Source organism: Abramis brama, assembly GCF_963993115.1.
Source record: "Abramis brama genome assembly, chromosome: 1".
Taxonomy (NCBI): Eukaryota; Metazoa; Chordata; class Actinopteri; order Cypriniformes; family Leuciscidae; genus Abramis; species Abramis brama.
In genome coordinates this window covers 7,423,010-7,439,409 of record NC_139963.1, presented here as the reverse complement: position 1 = coordinate 7,439,409, position 16,400 = coordinate 7,423,010, and the positions used below count along the sequence as shown (strand labels likewise).

At 37.3% G+C, this 16,400-nt stretch overlaps 1 protein-coding gene across 1 annotated transcript; it reads right to left on the bottom strand.

Moving 5' to 3' along the window:
* Nucleotides 1-2,575: 2,575 nt before the first annotated feature.
* LOC311096340 (5-hydroxytryptamine receptor 3A-like) lies at nucleotides 2,576-16,164 on the bottom strand. Its single transcript, XM_084135408.1, has 10 exons — nucleotides 16,082-16,164; nucleotides 15,911-15,973; nucleotides 15,650-15,783; nucleotides 15,465-15,509; nucleotides 15,171-15,277; nucleotides 13,062-13,234; nucleotides 12,786-12,910; nucleotides 6,685-6,895; nucleotides 3,132-3,278; nucleotides 2,576-3,033 (listed from the first exon to the last, which is right to left on the bottom strand). Exons 1-10 carry the CDS (start codon nucleotides 16,092-16,094, stop codon nucleotides 2,732-2,734), a joined length of 1,320 nt encoding a protein of 439 aa, XP_083991534.1. The 5' UTR covers nucleotides 16,095-16,164; the 3' UTR covers nucleotides 2,576-2,731.
* Between the last annotated feature and the right edge of the window lie 236 nt (nucleotides 16,165-16,400).

Here is a 16,400-nt window from a genome sequence, read left to right as displayed (position 1 = left end):
CTCTCCCTCACGATACTTCAGAGTCATTACTAGTCGCTGCCTGATGCATCGTCACTTTCTCGTCCAAGCTCTTTTAATATCGCTTCAACGTAAGATAACACCTTTTTCTGCTGCTTTCCCCTCTCCAGATGCCATTTTTAAATCTAAAATGCTCACAAAATACAAATATACCCTCGAATCTTCCCTCACTCGTCTCTGTCACAGCCATTCACTTGTCACTACATGACGCGCCTCTCACTAACAACGTCGTGATCCCGCCCATCTGCTCCACTGATTCGTCGGCTGTTTCAGCATCTGATTGGACTAGATGTATGATTGACATATGATTAGGAAGCTGACATTCTCAGCTTTTAACACGTGCCTGATATGTATATCATCGTCATGATTAGAGGACTTGAGCTGTGTCCCAAAGCAAAGAGTATAGAAGTAACAAGAGGCGAAACTCCGTTGCAGTTTTGACAACAGCCACTAGGTGGCGCTTCGGTAGCGCGGCCGCCATTTTGGACTGAACCAACGGCTTTACCGTTAGCACAACTACTGTACAGCATTAACATTATGTCTGGAAATAATTGGAAACAAAGAAAACAGTGTTCTGCCATCAACTGCAACAACTACCAGTGTACAAACAATCAACTAGCATTTCATAGATTCCCCAAAGATCCAGAGAGGTAAAGTAGAAAAGGTTTTTATTAACTTTAAAGTGATCTAACGTCAACGATAACAGGTGCTGTAACGTTAATGTAAGCTATCCCATAACCGCAGTAACAGTTTGCTAATGTTATGTATTTGGTCGAAATTGTCAAGACTCGAAATGGGCTTTTTAAATCGCATACTTTCAGAGATATGAACCTAACCTGGCAAATGACCGCTTTATTAATTCATTGTTATCACTAAATTAACCCTTTAACTAGTGTCACCTTTTTTTCGCATAAACATGAAAATCACTATCCAAACTTAAATGGTTGTAATTCAAGAATGCTTTGGAATTTAGACCTATGGTTGGTCTTGTTTTAATTTGTCAGATTATTGTTGAAGTGAAATAAATTATGAAAGTGAAACAGAAAAAAGTTATGCAAGTTTGAGTTTATTAAAATGTACAAATTTAAAATATAATTATTTATATTTTATATAAATATATATATTACAAAATATATTTTACTCTAGAACTGCAAGAAAATGAAAGCAAAAAATCTGAACAAATTGTGTTCCACATTTTAGGTTGATATGTTGATATTTCGCTTCCTCACCCTGTCTGCCGTGTGCTCTAACGTTACACGGTTTGGAGCTGCGCGCTCTTGCTCGCTCGCTTTAGATTCCGGGTGATTTTAGCTAATTTGCGGGCATCAGGGAGCCGCTATCAATATGCGGGAGACTCCCGGATCTTCCGGGAGACATGGGATATGTCTGCTCTAGAGATATTAAAAACTAGAAACTACTTTTTAGTTAATTTAACCGCTTTTGAATTTGAACCGGTATCGTTCAATTCTATGACAGCTGTGTTGCGTTCAGTCCAAGATGGCGGAGCTGCAGCTCTGCGCATGGGTGAGTTTGTTGCAATGGAACGTTCTATTGAGTTTCGCCTCTTGGTACTTCTATACTCTTTGCCCAAAGTGAAGGCTGCGTCCTTCGAAGGCCGTGTTTGAAGGCCGATTGCGTCACCGCGGCGAGACGAAACGTCACAGCGGCGCGACGAAGGACGTCCCAATAGAGAGCCTAAGTCCCTCCCCTTCCGGTCGACCACCATGGGACCTTATTTCGGAAAAATATTGTATGGTAGTCAATGGCGAGAGACAACAAATATTTTGATCTCGTTTGAATTGTGCCCTGATTTACACATATGATGTTTGTCAATTTAAAAGATACATTTTAAAGTTAAGAAAGTCGCATCTTTCAAATAGAAGATGTTGAAAGACGTATTTTGGGCATCATTTTGCTTAGTAATAAGTGAAGCTGGTAATGCTGTTTGTGGAGTAGTTTAATCCTCCTCTGCTGAGATCTTGAGAGATATAACCTCTTTTAATCTCAGTTGATTTAGGCTACGTTTACACTAAGGCGGTGGTTGAAGAAAGTTGTAGTTCTTGTGTTTCTCTTTCCTTCAGTGATTCTGCTTGTTATCATCATCAGTTGTCTTCAACATATATTTGTGGCCATCTCAGGTTAAACTTCATGACATTTACCTTTATTTAAGGAAGAAGGCTTGTTTTTTCAGTGGTCTGAATGTCTGTATTTTTAAGGAAAGTTAGCAGTTTTATATAAAACAAAAGTGAAATCATTGATAAATATTACTACATTTTCTCTGTAAAAATACATGTTTTTACAGTGTAGGATTATATAACTAGTTGTTGAAAGTTTACTGAAAGTTGTTGAAAGTTTACTGCTCAATGTAAACTTAAATGTATCATTTTATAAACTAAGAAAGTGGGCCAATTCTGTCCAGAGAATGATTGAAATAGTACACTTATGGAAAATAATTGCTAAGAATGTAAATGTGTACCTTGAAATGCAATGTAAGTCGCTTTGGATAAATGTAAATGTATAAGAGTACTTGTAAGTGTCCAACATAAAAACAATAAATCTCTTAGTTATATCCTTTATTAATGATATAGTTAATGAAATTCCTCAAATAAATTTGTAAATGAATATGTACAATCTAAAGTTTTAAATACAATATAAAATCAAATTCATGATGTTTCTTGGACATCACATACAGAAATGTTGCAGATCCAAATCATCAATCATAATATGTGTAGTTGTCATAATCATCCATCAAATCTTCCTTATCCCAGAAAATCTTCTTGGTTTCTTTGCAAATCCCTGTATTTGTGACAGCGACAACAGTGATGACGTAAATTATGTCAATGAACAAAAAAAAACAGAAACATATTTTGTCCAAGCGGTCAACAAAAGCCTCGTTGCTGTTTGCCACTTGATCTTTTTGGTCAATGTTTTCCAAAAACTTCACAATTTTTTGGAGGGAAGCCACCTCTGAAGCCAGATCACTGGACTTTGTTGTTGTAATCACACCAGCATCTGCTAATGGAGACCACACATAGATATATGTATATAGATATAAATGCATGAACACACAAGCTATTTATTCTTTATGTTTTCTGTATTTAGTATTCTCTTACCTTCATCCTGACCGAGGTTGGCAGTTTTTTGGGGGGTTTTGATGTTCTTTGAAGGCAGGAATCTGTTATCTAATGTCAGACGTGTCAACACAATAGACGTCACCATGCTCAACACCAGATTGACCAGACAGAAGCAGAAGTGATAATCTTAGGAGCAAAATCCAGAGCAAACAATAATTTACCTATCAGTGCATAACTGTAGATGAATAAAATATAAGCTGTACAGTATTATAAATTATGTAAAAATCAGTGTCACATCAGCTAACCACTGGGGTACCTCAGGGTTCAGTGTTGGGGCCCCTTCTCCTTTCAATATATACATGTAGCACATAAGACCTATCATCTGTTCACAAAGTTCTTCTTATCACTGCTATGCTAACAACAGTTCCACCACTGATTCCAAATCTCACACATTTATGAACGCCTTTATGAAACAAGACAAAGCTCCTTATTGTTTCACCTACTAGTTCAGGAATTCATCACAACTTCACAGTTCAGCTTGACTTGTAAATGATATTACCATACAGGACAGCCAAGAACATGGTATGGAAAACCTGTTTCCGCCACAGAACATCTCACGACTCAGACTTTTTTTTTATCTCAGAATTGTGTGATATAAAGTCGCAATTGTGTGTTACAAAGTCAGAATTGCATGATATAAAATTGCAATTATGTGTTATAAAGGCTGACTTTTTTTTTTCTTAGAATTGTGAGATATAAACTCACAATTGCGAATTATAAAGTTAAATGGTCTTTTTTTCTCAGAATTGCATGTTTATATCTCGCAATTCTGACTTTATAACACGCAACTGGGATGAATAAAGTCAGAATTGCATTATATAAACTTGCAGTTCTGAGGAAAAAAGTCCATTTGACTATATCTCACAATTCTGAGAAATAAAGTCACAATTACGAGATGTAAATCACAATTGTGAGAGTTGCAATTATCTTTTAAAATGTTTTATTCTGTGGTGGAAACAAGTTTCCATAACATAATATCAGGTGTATAGCAATCATTAGAGATTTGAGCCTAATCTCGCACAAGACGCACACAAAAAAAGACAGTGGCAACATTTTTGCTAAATAATGTTACATTACTTCTTACTGTCTGGGTTCTGCCTTTGTCTTTGTTTAATGTTTCTATGTTTATTTTGTCCTTGACCACATGGCTTTTTTTTGTTGTTTATGTTGGCCATGTGCTCCTCTAGTCCTGCCTCACTGTTTTCCTTTACCACGCCCCCTCGTTTAGTTATTATAGACTTTATTTTACTAATTGTGCTCACCTGGGGCCTCATTTATAAAACTTTGCATAGGATTTGCGTCAGAAGTGGCGTACGGATGAAACATAGGACGTGCGTACGCACAGAAATATTCGGATTTATAAAACCGTGCGCACGCACATCCTACGCAGTTTTCCCTTAATAAATCACAATCAATTCTAAATGTAGCGCAGCTTTTGCGGCTTCATGTCACGCCCATAGTTGCCCATAAATAGTCCGTGAAACGCCCACAAGTTAATATTCATCGATTGCGAAATCATGGCAAACACAGAGGAAAGCCAAGAAACGTAACTTCACTCATGCGCAAGCGTGAAGCGCATGATCAGCCATTGTGCGTCATTACGCATTGTGATGGCATCATGGCATTTTATTACCATCCATTTGATTGCATCTGACAAGCTACAGATGTGTTATGAGGATGAATTGCATAACATGCTAATATTATTGCAGAACATATTTATATCTTTTTGCAAATATGTGTTAATTTGCATTTCTGTTGTAATCTTCGTTTGATTTAGTTTGTTTTACACTGCAGATCGATCAAACGGGTGTTCGTGTAGGCTGTTAATTGTAAGACTTGCTTTGTGAAGTCTTCATGTTATTTATGAGAGGCAGTATTGCCATTTCTTTTACACAACGGTCTACAGTTTCACACACTTTCACGTGTTTCTTCTATCTGCCGACGGTGTCGCCATTTCTTATTTCACCCATTTTTGTGCGTACGCCTGGGTCAGAGTTTGCGTGAAGGACCGCACATTTTCCCGTCAAGTTTGCTTTTTATAAATACCAATTATTGCGTAGAGAGCAGCGTACGCCTTCTTTTGTGAGTACGCAACGTTTATAAATGAGGCCCCTGGTCCTTGTGTGCTTTCCTCCCTATTCGCTGTGTTCTCTTCCCACATATCTTTGCATGCTTATTTTATGCCACATATATGTAGACTGTTTGTTGCGCTACATGCTGAAGTCATGTCTTAGTCTTTGCTGCAGTTACCTGTGTATCCTTGGTAAAGTTTTGCTCTGTTCATTTAAGCCGCGTTTCCACCGCAGGAACTTTCCCCAGGAACTAGGAACTTTGGGCTGGTACTCGATGTGTTTACACCGCAGGAACCAGGGTCTAAATGAAGTTCCGGGTAAATATTTCCCCCTCCGATAGTCCCTGCTCACGAGGTAGTACTTTTTCAAAGTTCAGGAGCTTTCAGGGGTGGGACTTGTGCGCTGCACAAGCTGATTGGTTGTGTTCATGCCGCATTTTGGTTGGATGACTCCACGCAGCGTTTTATTTATTTTTAACCTCCCTTTTTAAACAAATCTATTGCGGTTTGTGTCGTGGCTTCATGCAGTAAGAGTTGTCTGTCTGCAAATATGGAATTTAATAAAAAAAACTGGTGGACTGGCGACGAGTTTCAGGCTTTATAAGGGTATTTGTGGAAGAGGAAACTTTCTGCGCGTTCGTCCCAGCCATCTCACGGTCAATGTCCGCAATAGCTGATAACATACAAATTTTATATCTAACGTTAGCATTACGAGCTTACTGAACACGCTTTATCAGTGCTCGTCTCTTTTCTGCCACAGCTTTTATTATTAAGTCATTATGTTTACACATCATCTATTGCAAGGCACTCCAAACCATGTAACAAATTTACTATAACAGGATTGAAATAGCGCTTTGAGGTTAGTAACAAACAACTATTTACAAGACTGTCACTATTTATGACGGGGTTCAGGCTTTTTATAAGCATATTTGCGAAAGAGGAATTTTTGCGCGTTCGTCCCAGGCATCTCACAATAACTGATAACATACGTTGTCTAATTTTTACGCATACGAGCTTTCTGAACACGCTTTAGTATCAGTGCTCGTCTATTTTGTTTTGTTAATTACCTCGTTAGTAAACCAATACATAACTGCAGCACAGTTTGAATCTCCTCCATACTTATTATAAATGTGGCGCTCAAAACTGATTACCGTCCGTTGCAGACTGGGAGGAGCAGTTGCGCGCAGTTTACCTTCCCGGTACTTTAGACAGCGGTGTACACGCAGAAAGCAACCGGTCTGGGGCAAAAAAAATTCCTGGGCAAAAAAATTCCTGGGACAAATTGTTCTGGGTAATTTCGGTGGAAACGCGGCTTTAGTTGTTTATTCTAGGATAGTTTAGCATTTGTAGTAACTTTAACCATCCTAAATGTGTCCTAGACAGCAATAAAATGTTATTTCTGTTGCCCAGGACTACACTAACAGGTGAGCAAGAGGCCTGTTGTTTTGTTCTTTCACTTACGGAGGATAGGACTACATCGTCCACCACTGCCTAGGTGATCATTGAGGATGAAAAGGAACATGGTGAAACTCAGGACTAAGGTGACCTTAAGGTTGTTGCGTTCTCCTCCTTGAACTGGCAGAGAAAAGGTCACCAGGTCAGCCAGCATTATTAACACACTGGGCAGGATCAGGGTCACAACAGCACTGAAAGGACTGATGGATAAAGAGACCTGTTAACAGATGACAGGAGACAGAATATGTATCAGTTTAATATTTATGTCTTCACTACACAGATAAACACCTATCGATATTCTGTAAGAATGTGGTCCTTCTCTGCTTTTTAGTAAATGGTAGTGCAGAGAACATTTTTAATTGTATATACATATGTATAATATTTGTTAATATATGTATAATATCTGGGGAAAAAAAGTATGGAATGTTGGACCGTCACTGTAAACATTCTTTTTTTTTTTTTTTTACATCTATAGCCCTATGCAGACGGGACTAGTTTAATATGGAGAGGTATGGTAAAGTAATAATTTGCAGAGCTTCTCAGTGATTTTAGTCCCGTCCGAATGTGCATCTCAGTGATCATTATGGACAATGTCAGTAAATATTACGGGGACTTTTGCTTACAGTAAAAAGGTCCGGAAAAATTACCCTTTAGGTAATACTAATCCCGTGCGAATAAACCCTCTGTAAATATGTATGTAAGTAGTTTTCCGCATTTTTTCAAGTATGGAGATGCTTGAAAAAGCATTCAGTTGCGTTCTAGACGCTGGGACAAGCTCAAGTGTTTTCCACACACCATTCAGATCAGAAAGAAGATCGAAAGCACTTGTTAGAGGCACAAAACTTCTTTTAGCATTAGGTAAGTGCCTATTACCAACACAATCCAATCTGAAGTTAATTAATACACAGCAAAAACTACAGTGTTAAATTAACACTCCTGGGAGTGTATATGAGTCCACACTCAAGAGTGTAAAGTGTTAAAATATGGGTGTTAAATTAACACTCAAGAGTGTTAAAGTTAATGAGCTAATTAAGTAATTAGTTTAGTGATGATTGAGCATTATTGAAGACACCTGATGTTAACAAGCAGAATCACTGAAGGAGAAAATCTCAAATTGTAAGATTAGTTACCATTATGGTGATCTGTGTTTGCTTTAGTTGGGCTCTTGACCCTTATATGTTTACTTTAAATTTTGCTTGTCTGCTGTTATTGATTTATAACAGTCAGATGAACAAAGAAAAAATGTGATCTGATGGTGTTGGTTATGTTTTGACATAATCATGTTGTGATCCGAAAAACGAAATTTATTGAGATAGTTTGGTTTAACTTGTTAATTACAGCAGCTCTGTGATTCCACAACATATGATTTTCAGTATTTTTCATATAATCCAAAATATTTAATAAACATTGTTCTGATCAAAAGACTTTCAAATGAATTTATTTAGAAACACATACATCAATAATCAGCCTGTGAATCTCAACAATGGTGACAGTAATAAAGCATGTTGCAGTGGCTGCCACCAATCACAACTCATTAATGGCTCCCATCATGCATTGCGGTATGAATAAATTATGATCCGAATTGTCTATGTAATTTACTTTTCCTAATTGAATATTCGTCACCATTGTTGAGATGCATAGACTGAATCTTGATGTCTGTGTGTGCCTAAAAGTACGATTTTTTATTTTTTTTTAAACAACTTTTAAAAAATCCTTTATATTATATAAAAAATTCTGGGCATTTACGCAGAATCACAGTTATGCTGTAACCAACAACATAATTCGAAGTCAGAAAGAAGGATCTTAATGAGCTCAGTGATCAAGTTCAAATGATGATTGTCATAATATAACCAACACCATCAGATCACTTTTTTTTCTTTCTTCATCTGGCAGTTATAACTCGGATACAACAGCCAAACAAAAGCTAAAGTAAACATATAAGTGTCAAGAGCCCAACTAAAGCAAACACTGATCACCATAACGGTGACTCGTAATTTGAGATTTTCTCCTTCAGTGATTCTGCTTGTTAACATCAGGTGTCTCCAATAATGATCAATCATCACTCAATTAATCACTTAATTATCTAATTAACTTTAACACTCTTGAGTGTTAATTTAACACTCATATTTGAACACTTTTGAGTGTGGACTCATATACACTCCCAGGAGTGTTAATTTAACACTGGAGTTTTTGCTGTGTACATCGCTCGACCGGATATAACTGTTAGGTTATATGTGATATATATGTGATATGCGCATGTGATATCAGGAAGCAGCATAATACACACATGACGACAGGAGGGTGACGGCAATGAGCAAATCGAGTTACCCCTCCCACTTCTGGTAGTTTTACTGAGATATCTTATCCCGTGCGAATTGGCCATTAATATTACAGACGTCCTGTGGTAAAATTATATTACTCCATCTACCCTTCTGTCCGAATAGGGTTTATGGTTCCATGAAGAATCTTTAACATCCATGGAATCTTTTAATTTCACAAAAGGATCTTCATAGTGGAAAAGGTTATTCTGATTATAAAAATGTTCTTCATAATAATGAAGATTTTTTTTTAAAGGTGCTCTAAGCAATATCACACGTTTTTTAGGCTGAAACATTTTTTGTCACATACAGCAAACATCTCCTCACTATCCGCTAGCTGCCTGTCCCCTGAACACACTGTAAAAAAACGCAGTCTCTGTAGACAGCCCAGGCTCCACAAACGGCAACAAAAACAAACTGGTCCAGCCTGGACCACGAAACATAACAAACAGTGTTCCAGCCAATAACCGACAAGAATGATTTGGGGGTGGGGGTTGGGGGGTTAGTGCGCGTGCACATGAAGGGGGGTGTGGGGAGTGGAGGAGAGAGAAGCATGAGAGAGATGTCCTAGATAACAACAACGACTAACGTTAGAATTATATTCTCTTGAGTTTTGATATGGCCGACACACGGCCATAGAGACGACGTTCTGATGAACAAATAGCAAAGAAGAGGGAAAAGGAGAAGGATCGTGCAAAGTCCCGAATTTACATTGGAAAAGCCTGTTTCAGGAAGCAGGGACGGGATGAGGAGGAGGGAGGGTCGAGCTAGCCTCTGTTTTGTTTGACAATACTTCGAACGTCAACAAGAAGTGACGTCACCCAACATCGCTTAGAGCACCTTTAAGATCCCTCTCAATGGTATTATAGGTGGTATAATGGTTGAGAAAGGTAACATCCCAAACTTCTGTAATCTTGTATTCTGTACATACACAGAATGTAAAAAGTGCCTTTATTATGCCTTTTTATGGTTTATGGTTTCCTCCTCCTGGAACAAGAAGACAGCTCCCTCGAGAACCACATGAGGGATTTTTAGATCTGGTATGCCAGACCCACTTTCCAGACCACTCTCTTTGTGTCTTTTATTACACAAGTCTCAATAAGTCAGTAAAGTTAGTTAGCCTGCCCATGGAAGGTCTTCGAGGGACACTTGTGGATTACGTGGTGTGGGTATTCACTGTCTGTGTGGCCGAAGAGGAGGAACCCAATTGCCTTTATTATTACCATTCATGCAGTGTATTATTTGGTTGTTAATGAAACGCCATCGCTACTGTTCGTATTACTGCATATTAAGTGCTGAGGTGGTTGGTTTCAGATAGGTGCTGAAAGTGGTAGACCAATCACAACAAACTGGGCCATCTGACCAATTAGATTAGACTAGACCAGTGGTTCTCAAACTTTTTACACCAAGTACCACCTCAGAAAATATTTGGCTCTCCAAGTAACACCATAATGACCAATATGAAAATACAGTAGTGTAGTAGGCCGAACTATTCAGCTACAGTTATGCACAGCTCAAAAATGAGGCGGCTTAATTTCTAATAAGAATATTTATTATTGTCAGCCACTTTAAACATTGTAAAAACGCAGTTTGAACATTAACACTGCACTGTTCTGCTTACATACAGGTAAATAAAAAACTTAAATAATGATTCAATTAAAATGTATTGCACCTAAAAGTGAAATAAAAACTGTAGCCTACTGTACTTAAAATATTAAGTAAAAAAAAAAAAAAAGTAATGTAGCCTACTTAATTTAAAAAAAAAACACAGGCTGTGTATTCATATTTAACCTTTTTAAACGTACATTTAAAATATTCTGGCTGACCCCTGTGAGTTTTTCAAGGCGATCATTATTTAGAACTGCTCATTTTTTTTGTTTCCATGGTGACGCGTCATTGCTTGTCACATGACACACCGCAGCCTAATGATCTGCTTTTATTTCATTTTTTTATTCAAAATATTCACAAATTTGTTAGCTATGGCATGAAATATTTGATATTCCGCAAATATATGCAAGTGGAAGTGTTATGTTGTTTAAACACCTTTATAACGATCGCGTTAGTTGAGCTATATGAGTATATGCGCCGTCATGTTAGTTTGTGCCACTGTTCAGAGAATCGGATCTGTTGGATTTACAGCACGTGAATTCATCCACTTCTTCCGAAAAACATGATAGTAAGTGGCCGGTGAACTGGGAGAAGAATAGAGTTAACTTTAAAGTTACTTACACAATGTGTAACTTACACAATCTGATATGAATAAAACGTGTCGTCTAATTATAATGGAAATTATTATTATTTCCACTTCCATAGACATCAGTGTGTATTTTACAAATTCAAAATGTATTGTTTTTTTTAGTACTTATGTGAATTTAAATGTCTGAAACCTAAAATAAACATTATGTGGTTAAAAACACAAAATAATTGTGATATTTGACAGCGCCTGAGTAGCGTGCGTCCATCTCTGGCTCAGCGCCAGCCAACTGCGAAAGCACATTTGAATTTAGCAGTTGATCACTTGATGCACTGGCCGTTCTACTCACACCGGTGTAATCGTATCGTACGCTCCAGGGACCAGCCAAGACTGATCACACAATAGACAGTAAAAAAGATCACACCGGTTTGATCTTACGTGCGAAATTCAGTGATTCCTCTGTGTACCACTAGACGGAGCCTGCGTACCACACTTTGAGAACCACTGGACTAGACCAATCACAACAAACTGGGCCATCTGACCAATCAGAGCGGAGCAGACCAATCACAACAAACTGGGTCATCTGACCAATCAGAACAGAGCAGACCAATCACAACAAACTGGGCCATCTGACCAATCAGAACAGAGTAGACCAATCACAACAAAATGGGCCATCTGACCAATCAGAGCGGAGCAGACCAATCACAACAAACTGGGCCATCTGACCAATCAGAACAGAGTAGACCAATCACAACAAACTGGGCCATCTGACCAATCAGAACAGAGTAGACCAATCACAACAAACTGGGCCATCTGACCAATCAGAGCGTAGCAGACCAATCACAACAAACTGGGTCATCTGACCAATCAGAACAGACTAGACCAATCACAACAGACTGGGCCATCTGACCAATCAGAGCAGAGTAGACCAATCACAACAGACTGGGCCATCTGACCAATCAGAGCAGAGTAGACCTTCTTCGAGTCCGTTGCAATTTCAGATGTCGTTCTGCCAGTATCTGGCGCAGGTCACAGCAGAGTAGACCAATCACAACAGAGACAGATGACTTCTTTTCTCTTCAGTTGATTTCATCTAAGGCTGTGTCTGAAGTCAGTTGTAGTTCTTGTGTTTCTGCTCGTCTCTTTTTTCAGTTCTCTTCTTTCCTTCAGTGATTCTGCTTGGTAACAGGCTTATTAAGGCTGAGATGACTCCATATTTAATATACACAGACTTTGTGGCTATGGCCTGCTTGTGGCCCAGATCTGGCAAACAGGAGTGAGCCACCCAAGGGCCGTCCTTCCACTCTCCATGTGGACCAGATCATCTTTCCACATGTGCCAGATGTGGGCCGGATCTAGGACATCACAATGTTGCTATGTGGGAACTTCTTAAGTCATAATAGTAACCTGCTACAACAAGAACAAGCTCTGAGAGAGTAGAGTATCATCATGATCTTCTGTATATACCTGTGAAACACTCTCTACCTGATTTAGGTTGCTTTAAAATCATTTTAATCTGGGACTAGCTTAAGCCTTGTCTGTGAAACTGTCTGTGTTAAAAGTACTGGAAGAATCAAAATGAAGTCAGTAGTTACCGAGAGATAGCTGCGGTTTTGAGACTCTTGATCTTGTGTTATTTTTACATCCACAGTTCTCCACTCTCCTTGAATGCTTTTGACCACAGATATGTTAGTAGTGGGACTGATAGAAACCCCACAACCTAGATCAACACAAACCAAAGAACATTTTGCTGTTTAGCAGTTATTTAGATATCTTTTCCCATGTTGCCACAATTAATCATTTATTCTGGAAGAATGGTTAATAACAAATTATTAACTTCTGTGTACTGTTCACTTAAAATGTCATCTTACCTCTTTGGTTCCATCCATTGATGGCCACACGACAATCGTCATTCACAAAGGGGTAGTTGAAAATGTTGATATCATCACAGCCCACTGTTATGAACAAGATAACGGCATAGTCCACAGTTCCATTCCTTGACACCAGTACATCATTAGTGTACGGCTTCATGGTTACATCTATCCTGAATTCATAAAGAGAGAGAACATGTCATCCAGCTGAACCATTCATGAGTCCCACTAAAGGGAGCCATCCAGTGAAGATTTTCATCAATCCAGCTGTCTTATTCTGTTATGTTTAGCTTCAACTGTCCTCATGTCCAGCTAATTTATATACACTCCATATTCTTCATGTAATTTTTATAGCAGTTGTGTCATCAGTGGCTACACAGCAAAATCCCCAGTGTCAAATTAACACTGCTCAGTGTTTATATAATCCACACTCAGAGTGTTATAAGTAACACTGAAGCAGTTCTAAAGTTAATGAGATAATTAAGTGATTAATTGAGTGATGATTGAGCATTATTGAAGACACCTGATGATAACAAGCAGAATCACTGAAGGAGAAAATCACAATTCATCATTATGGTGATCGGTGTCTGCTTTAGTTGGGCTCTTGACCCTTAAATCTTTAACTTTAGATTTAGTCTGGCTGCTGTAATTCAGTTATAACAGCCAGATGAACAAAGAGAAAAAGTGATCTGATGGTGTTGTTTGTGTTTTAACAATAATTTTTGACCTGAATCACTGAACTCATCTAGAGTCTAATCTCTGAGTTAGGTTTACTTTATTGATTATAACAGCACTGTCCTTGCATAGCATAATATATTTTGAGCATTTTCGATGTAATCCAATGGATTTCTTAAAGTTGTTCTGAAACCAAAAGTTTTTTCTTTCTTTTTTTCTTTTAGACACAAAGAGATCAAGAATCAGCCTGTGAATCTCAACAATGGTGAAAATTATAAAGCATGTTGCAGTGCATTCTGGGTACCACCAATCAAAACTCATTCATGGCTCCCATCATGCATTGCTCCATGAATAAATAATGAGGTTAATTTTCTTGGTAATTTTCTTTACTCTTACTATTTTATTTCATTTCTGCTGTTTTTATGTGACTTAAAAGTTTGTTTTCTAATGTTCAGAGTTGATCTGTTTATCTGAATATGCTGTTTATCACCATTGCTGAGATTCATACGCTGAATCTTGATGTCTGTGTGTGCCTAAATTAAAGATTTTCTTTCCTTTTCAGAATAACTTAAAAAATCCTTTGGATTACATTGAAAATGCTAAAAGTATTATACTGTACAAGGCCAGTGCTGCTATAATCAATAAAGTCAATCTAACTCATAGATTAGACTCTAAATGAGTTCAGTGATTCAGGTCAAAAAATGATTATGTTAAAACACAACCAACACCATCAGATCACATTTTCTCTTTGTTCATCTGACAGTTATAACTCAATTACAGCAGCCAAACTAAATCTAAAGTTAAAAATGTAAGGGTCAAGAGCCCAACTAAAGCAAACACCATAATGATGACTTAATTATTTATTTATTTTTCTCCTTCAGTGATTCTGCTTGTTAACATCAGATGTCTTCAATAATGCTCAATCATCACTCAATTAATCACTTAATTATATCATTAACTTTAACACTGCTTCAGTGTTACTTATAACACTCTGAGAGTGTGGATTATATAAACACTGAGCAGTGTTAATTTAACACTGGGGATTTTGCTATGAAGGCATACAATGCAGTGAGGGCAGTGTTGTGATTAAGTAATCTTTAATTAGTTCACCCAAAAGTGAAAACTCATTATCATCATGTTGTTCCAAACCTATGACTTTCTTTATACTGTGGAACACAAAAGAAAATGTTTTGAAAAATGACCAAAACAACACTGGACCTGTAGATGTATTTTGCATGAGATTTTTTTTTTTTTTTTTTGAGCCACACAATTTCATAAGATGCTTACAGGTTTGAAACGACATTATAAACTGTACTGAGAAATTCATACAGCCAAACTATACCCTCAGTTTTGCCTTGTTTCAGAGATACTAAACAGAAAAAAGCATGCCATGCCACAAAAAAAAAAAAAAAAAACTATTCTGAGGTCACTTACGCATTGTCCAAAACTAACACAGGAGTCCAGATTTTGTCAACTGGTAACAAAACGGCTGAAGCATTAGATGTATTTCCATTCCACCATAATTCATAATCAGTCCACATCTATTGAGAGAAAATATACTTCTAAAAAGACTTTCACTGATGTAACATTTTCCCATTGTAAAATAAAATCATTGCAAACATTTGTTAGAAGGTCAGGATTGCAGCTTTATGAGTTTTTTTGGGAAAATACAGGTGCCTTTTTTTTTTTTTTTTGAAAAAAGGGAACATCAAAAATGTATCTACTTACCATGTTTACCTTGACACGGCTGCTTAATTGCATGTTTTTCGTATCCTAAACATGGTGACAGAATTCAGTTTTGTGCAAGTGAAAATTATTACAATGAAAAAAAAATTATATTGATAACAAATAAGTTTACATTTGATTTTCGAACATGAAAAATACAAAGAAATGATAAAAACACTGATACATACAAAAGACATTGTCTCATACTGGATTGAAGTGATGGTTACGTTGACAGAACAATCATTACCCTGTGGTGCGCTCTTCATTTTCTTAGCAATTATTATATTTGCCAGACATCGATTGTTACATGAATCTGTCAAGACTGTTAGACCAGATTTAAACATGTTAAAAACATTACTTATTAAATTAAAAGGCATTGTAGACGTCGACAAAACATTTGAGAATCCTCAAAATTACACTAGAAAGTCTATAGAAATACAGTAGATTACCAATTGGACATGAAAAGATGAGGAACAACAATGAGATCCAGTGTTGAAGAACCATTTCAGACACTACAAAAAAAAAAAAAAAAAAAAGAGAGAGAGAGAGAAAGAAAATATGCATACTGTATGTATATCTATAGTATTTTAAGAAACAATTAAGAAACTGATAAACTTTACCTTTGCTAGCCATTGTGAATGAATTATTATATTCTCCAAGAATTTCACCAACTTCAGCTGTCACCACTTTATATGAACAAGCATCAGTCGTCTTTTTAAAGGCTATGAGCTCTTTGAATACTACGTCAAAGTACAGAAGAACAAAGAAATTTTTCGTTTGCACCTCCAGGCCCTTCATCCTCCTCTCAGACAAACACTCCAATCTATTATCAGCTTCATGAAGGACAACTCATTCAGAAGAGTCTGTAATCCTCATTTGCAAGCTCTTTGTTTTGCCGGAGCTTTTAGATGTGCCTGATGTTAACAAAGACAGTAATCA

Coding starts and splice junctions, on each gene's coding strand:
- LOC311096340 (XM_084135408.1), bottom strand. Junction 12,911..13,061: donor CAATGGATGGAACCAAAGAG/GTAAGATGACAT, acceptor GTGTTGATCTAG/GTTGTGGGGTTTCTATCAGT. Junction 3,279..6,684: donor ACGATGTAGTCCTATCCTCC/GTAAGTGAAAGA, acceptor TTTGCTCCTAAG/ATTATCACTTCTGCTTCTGT.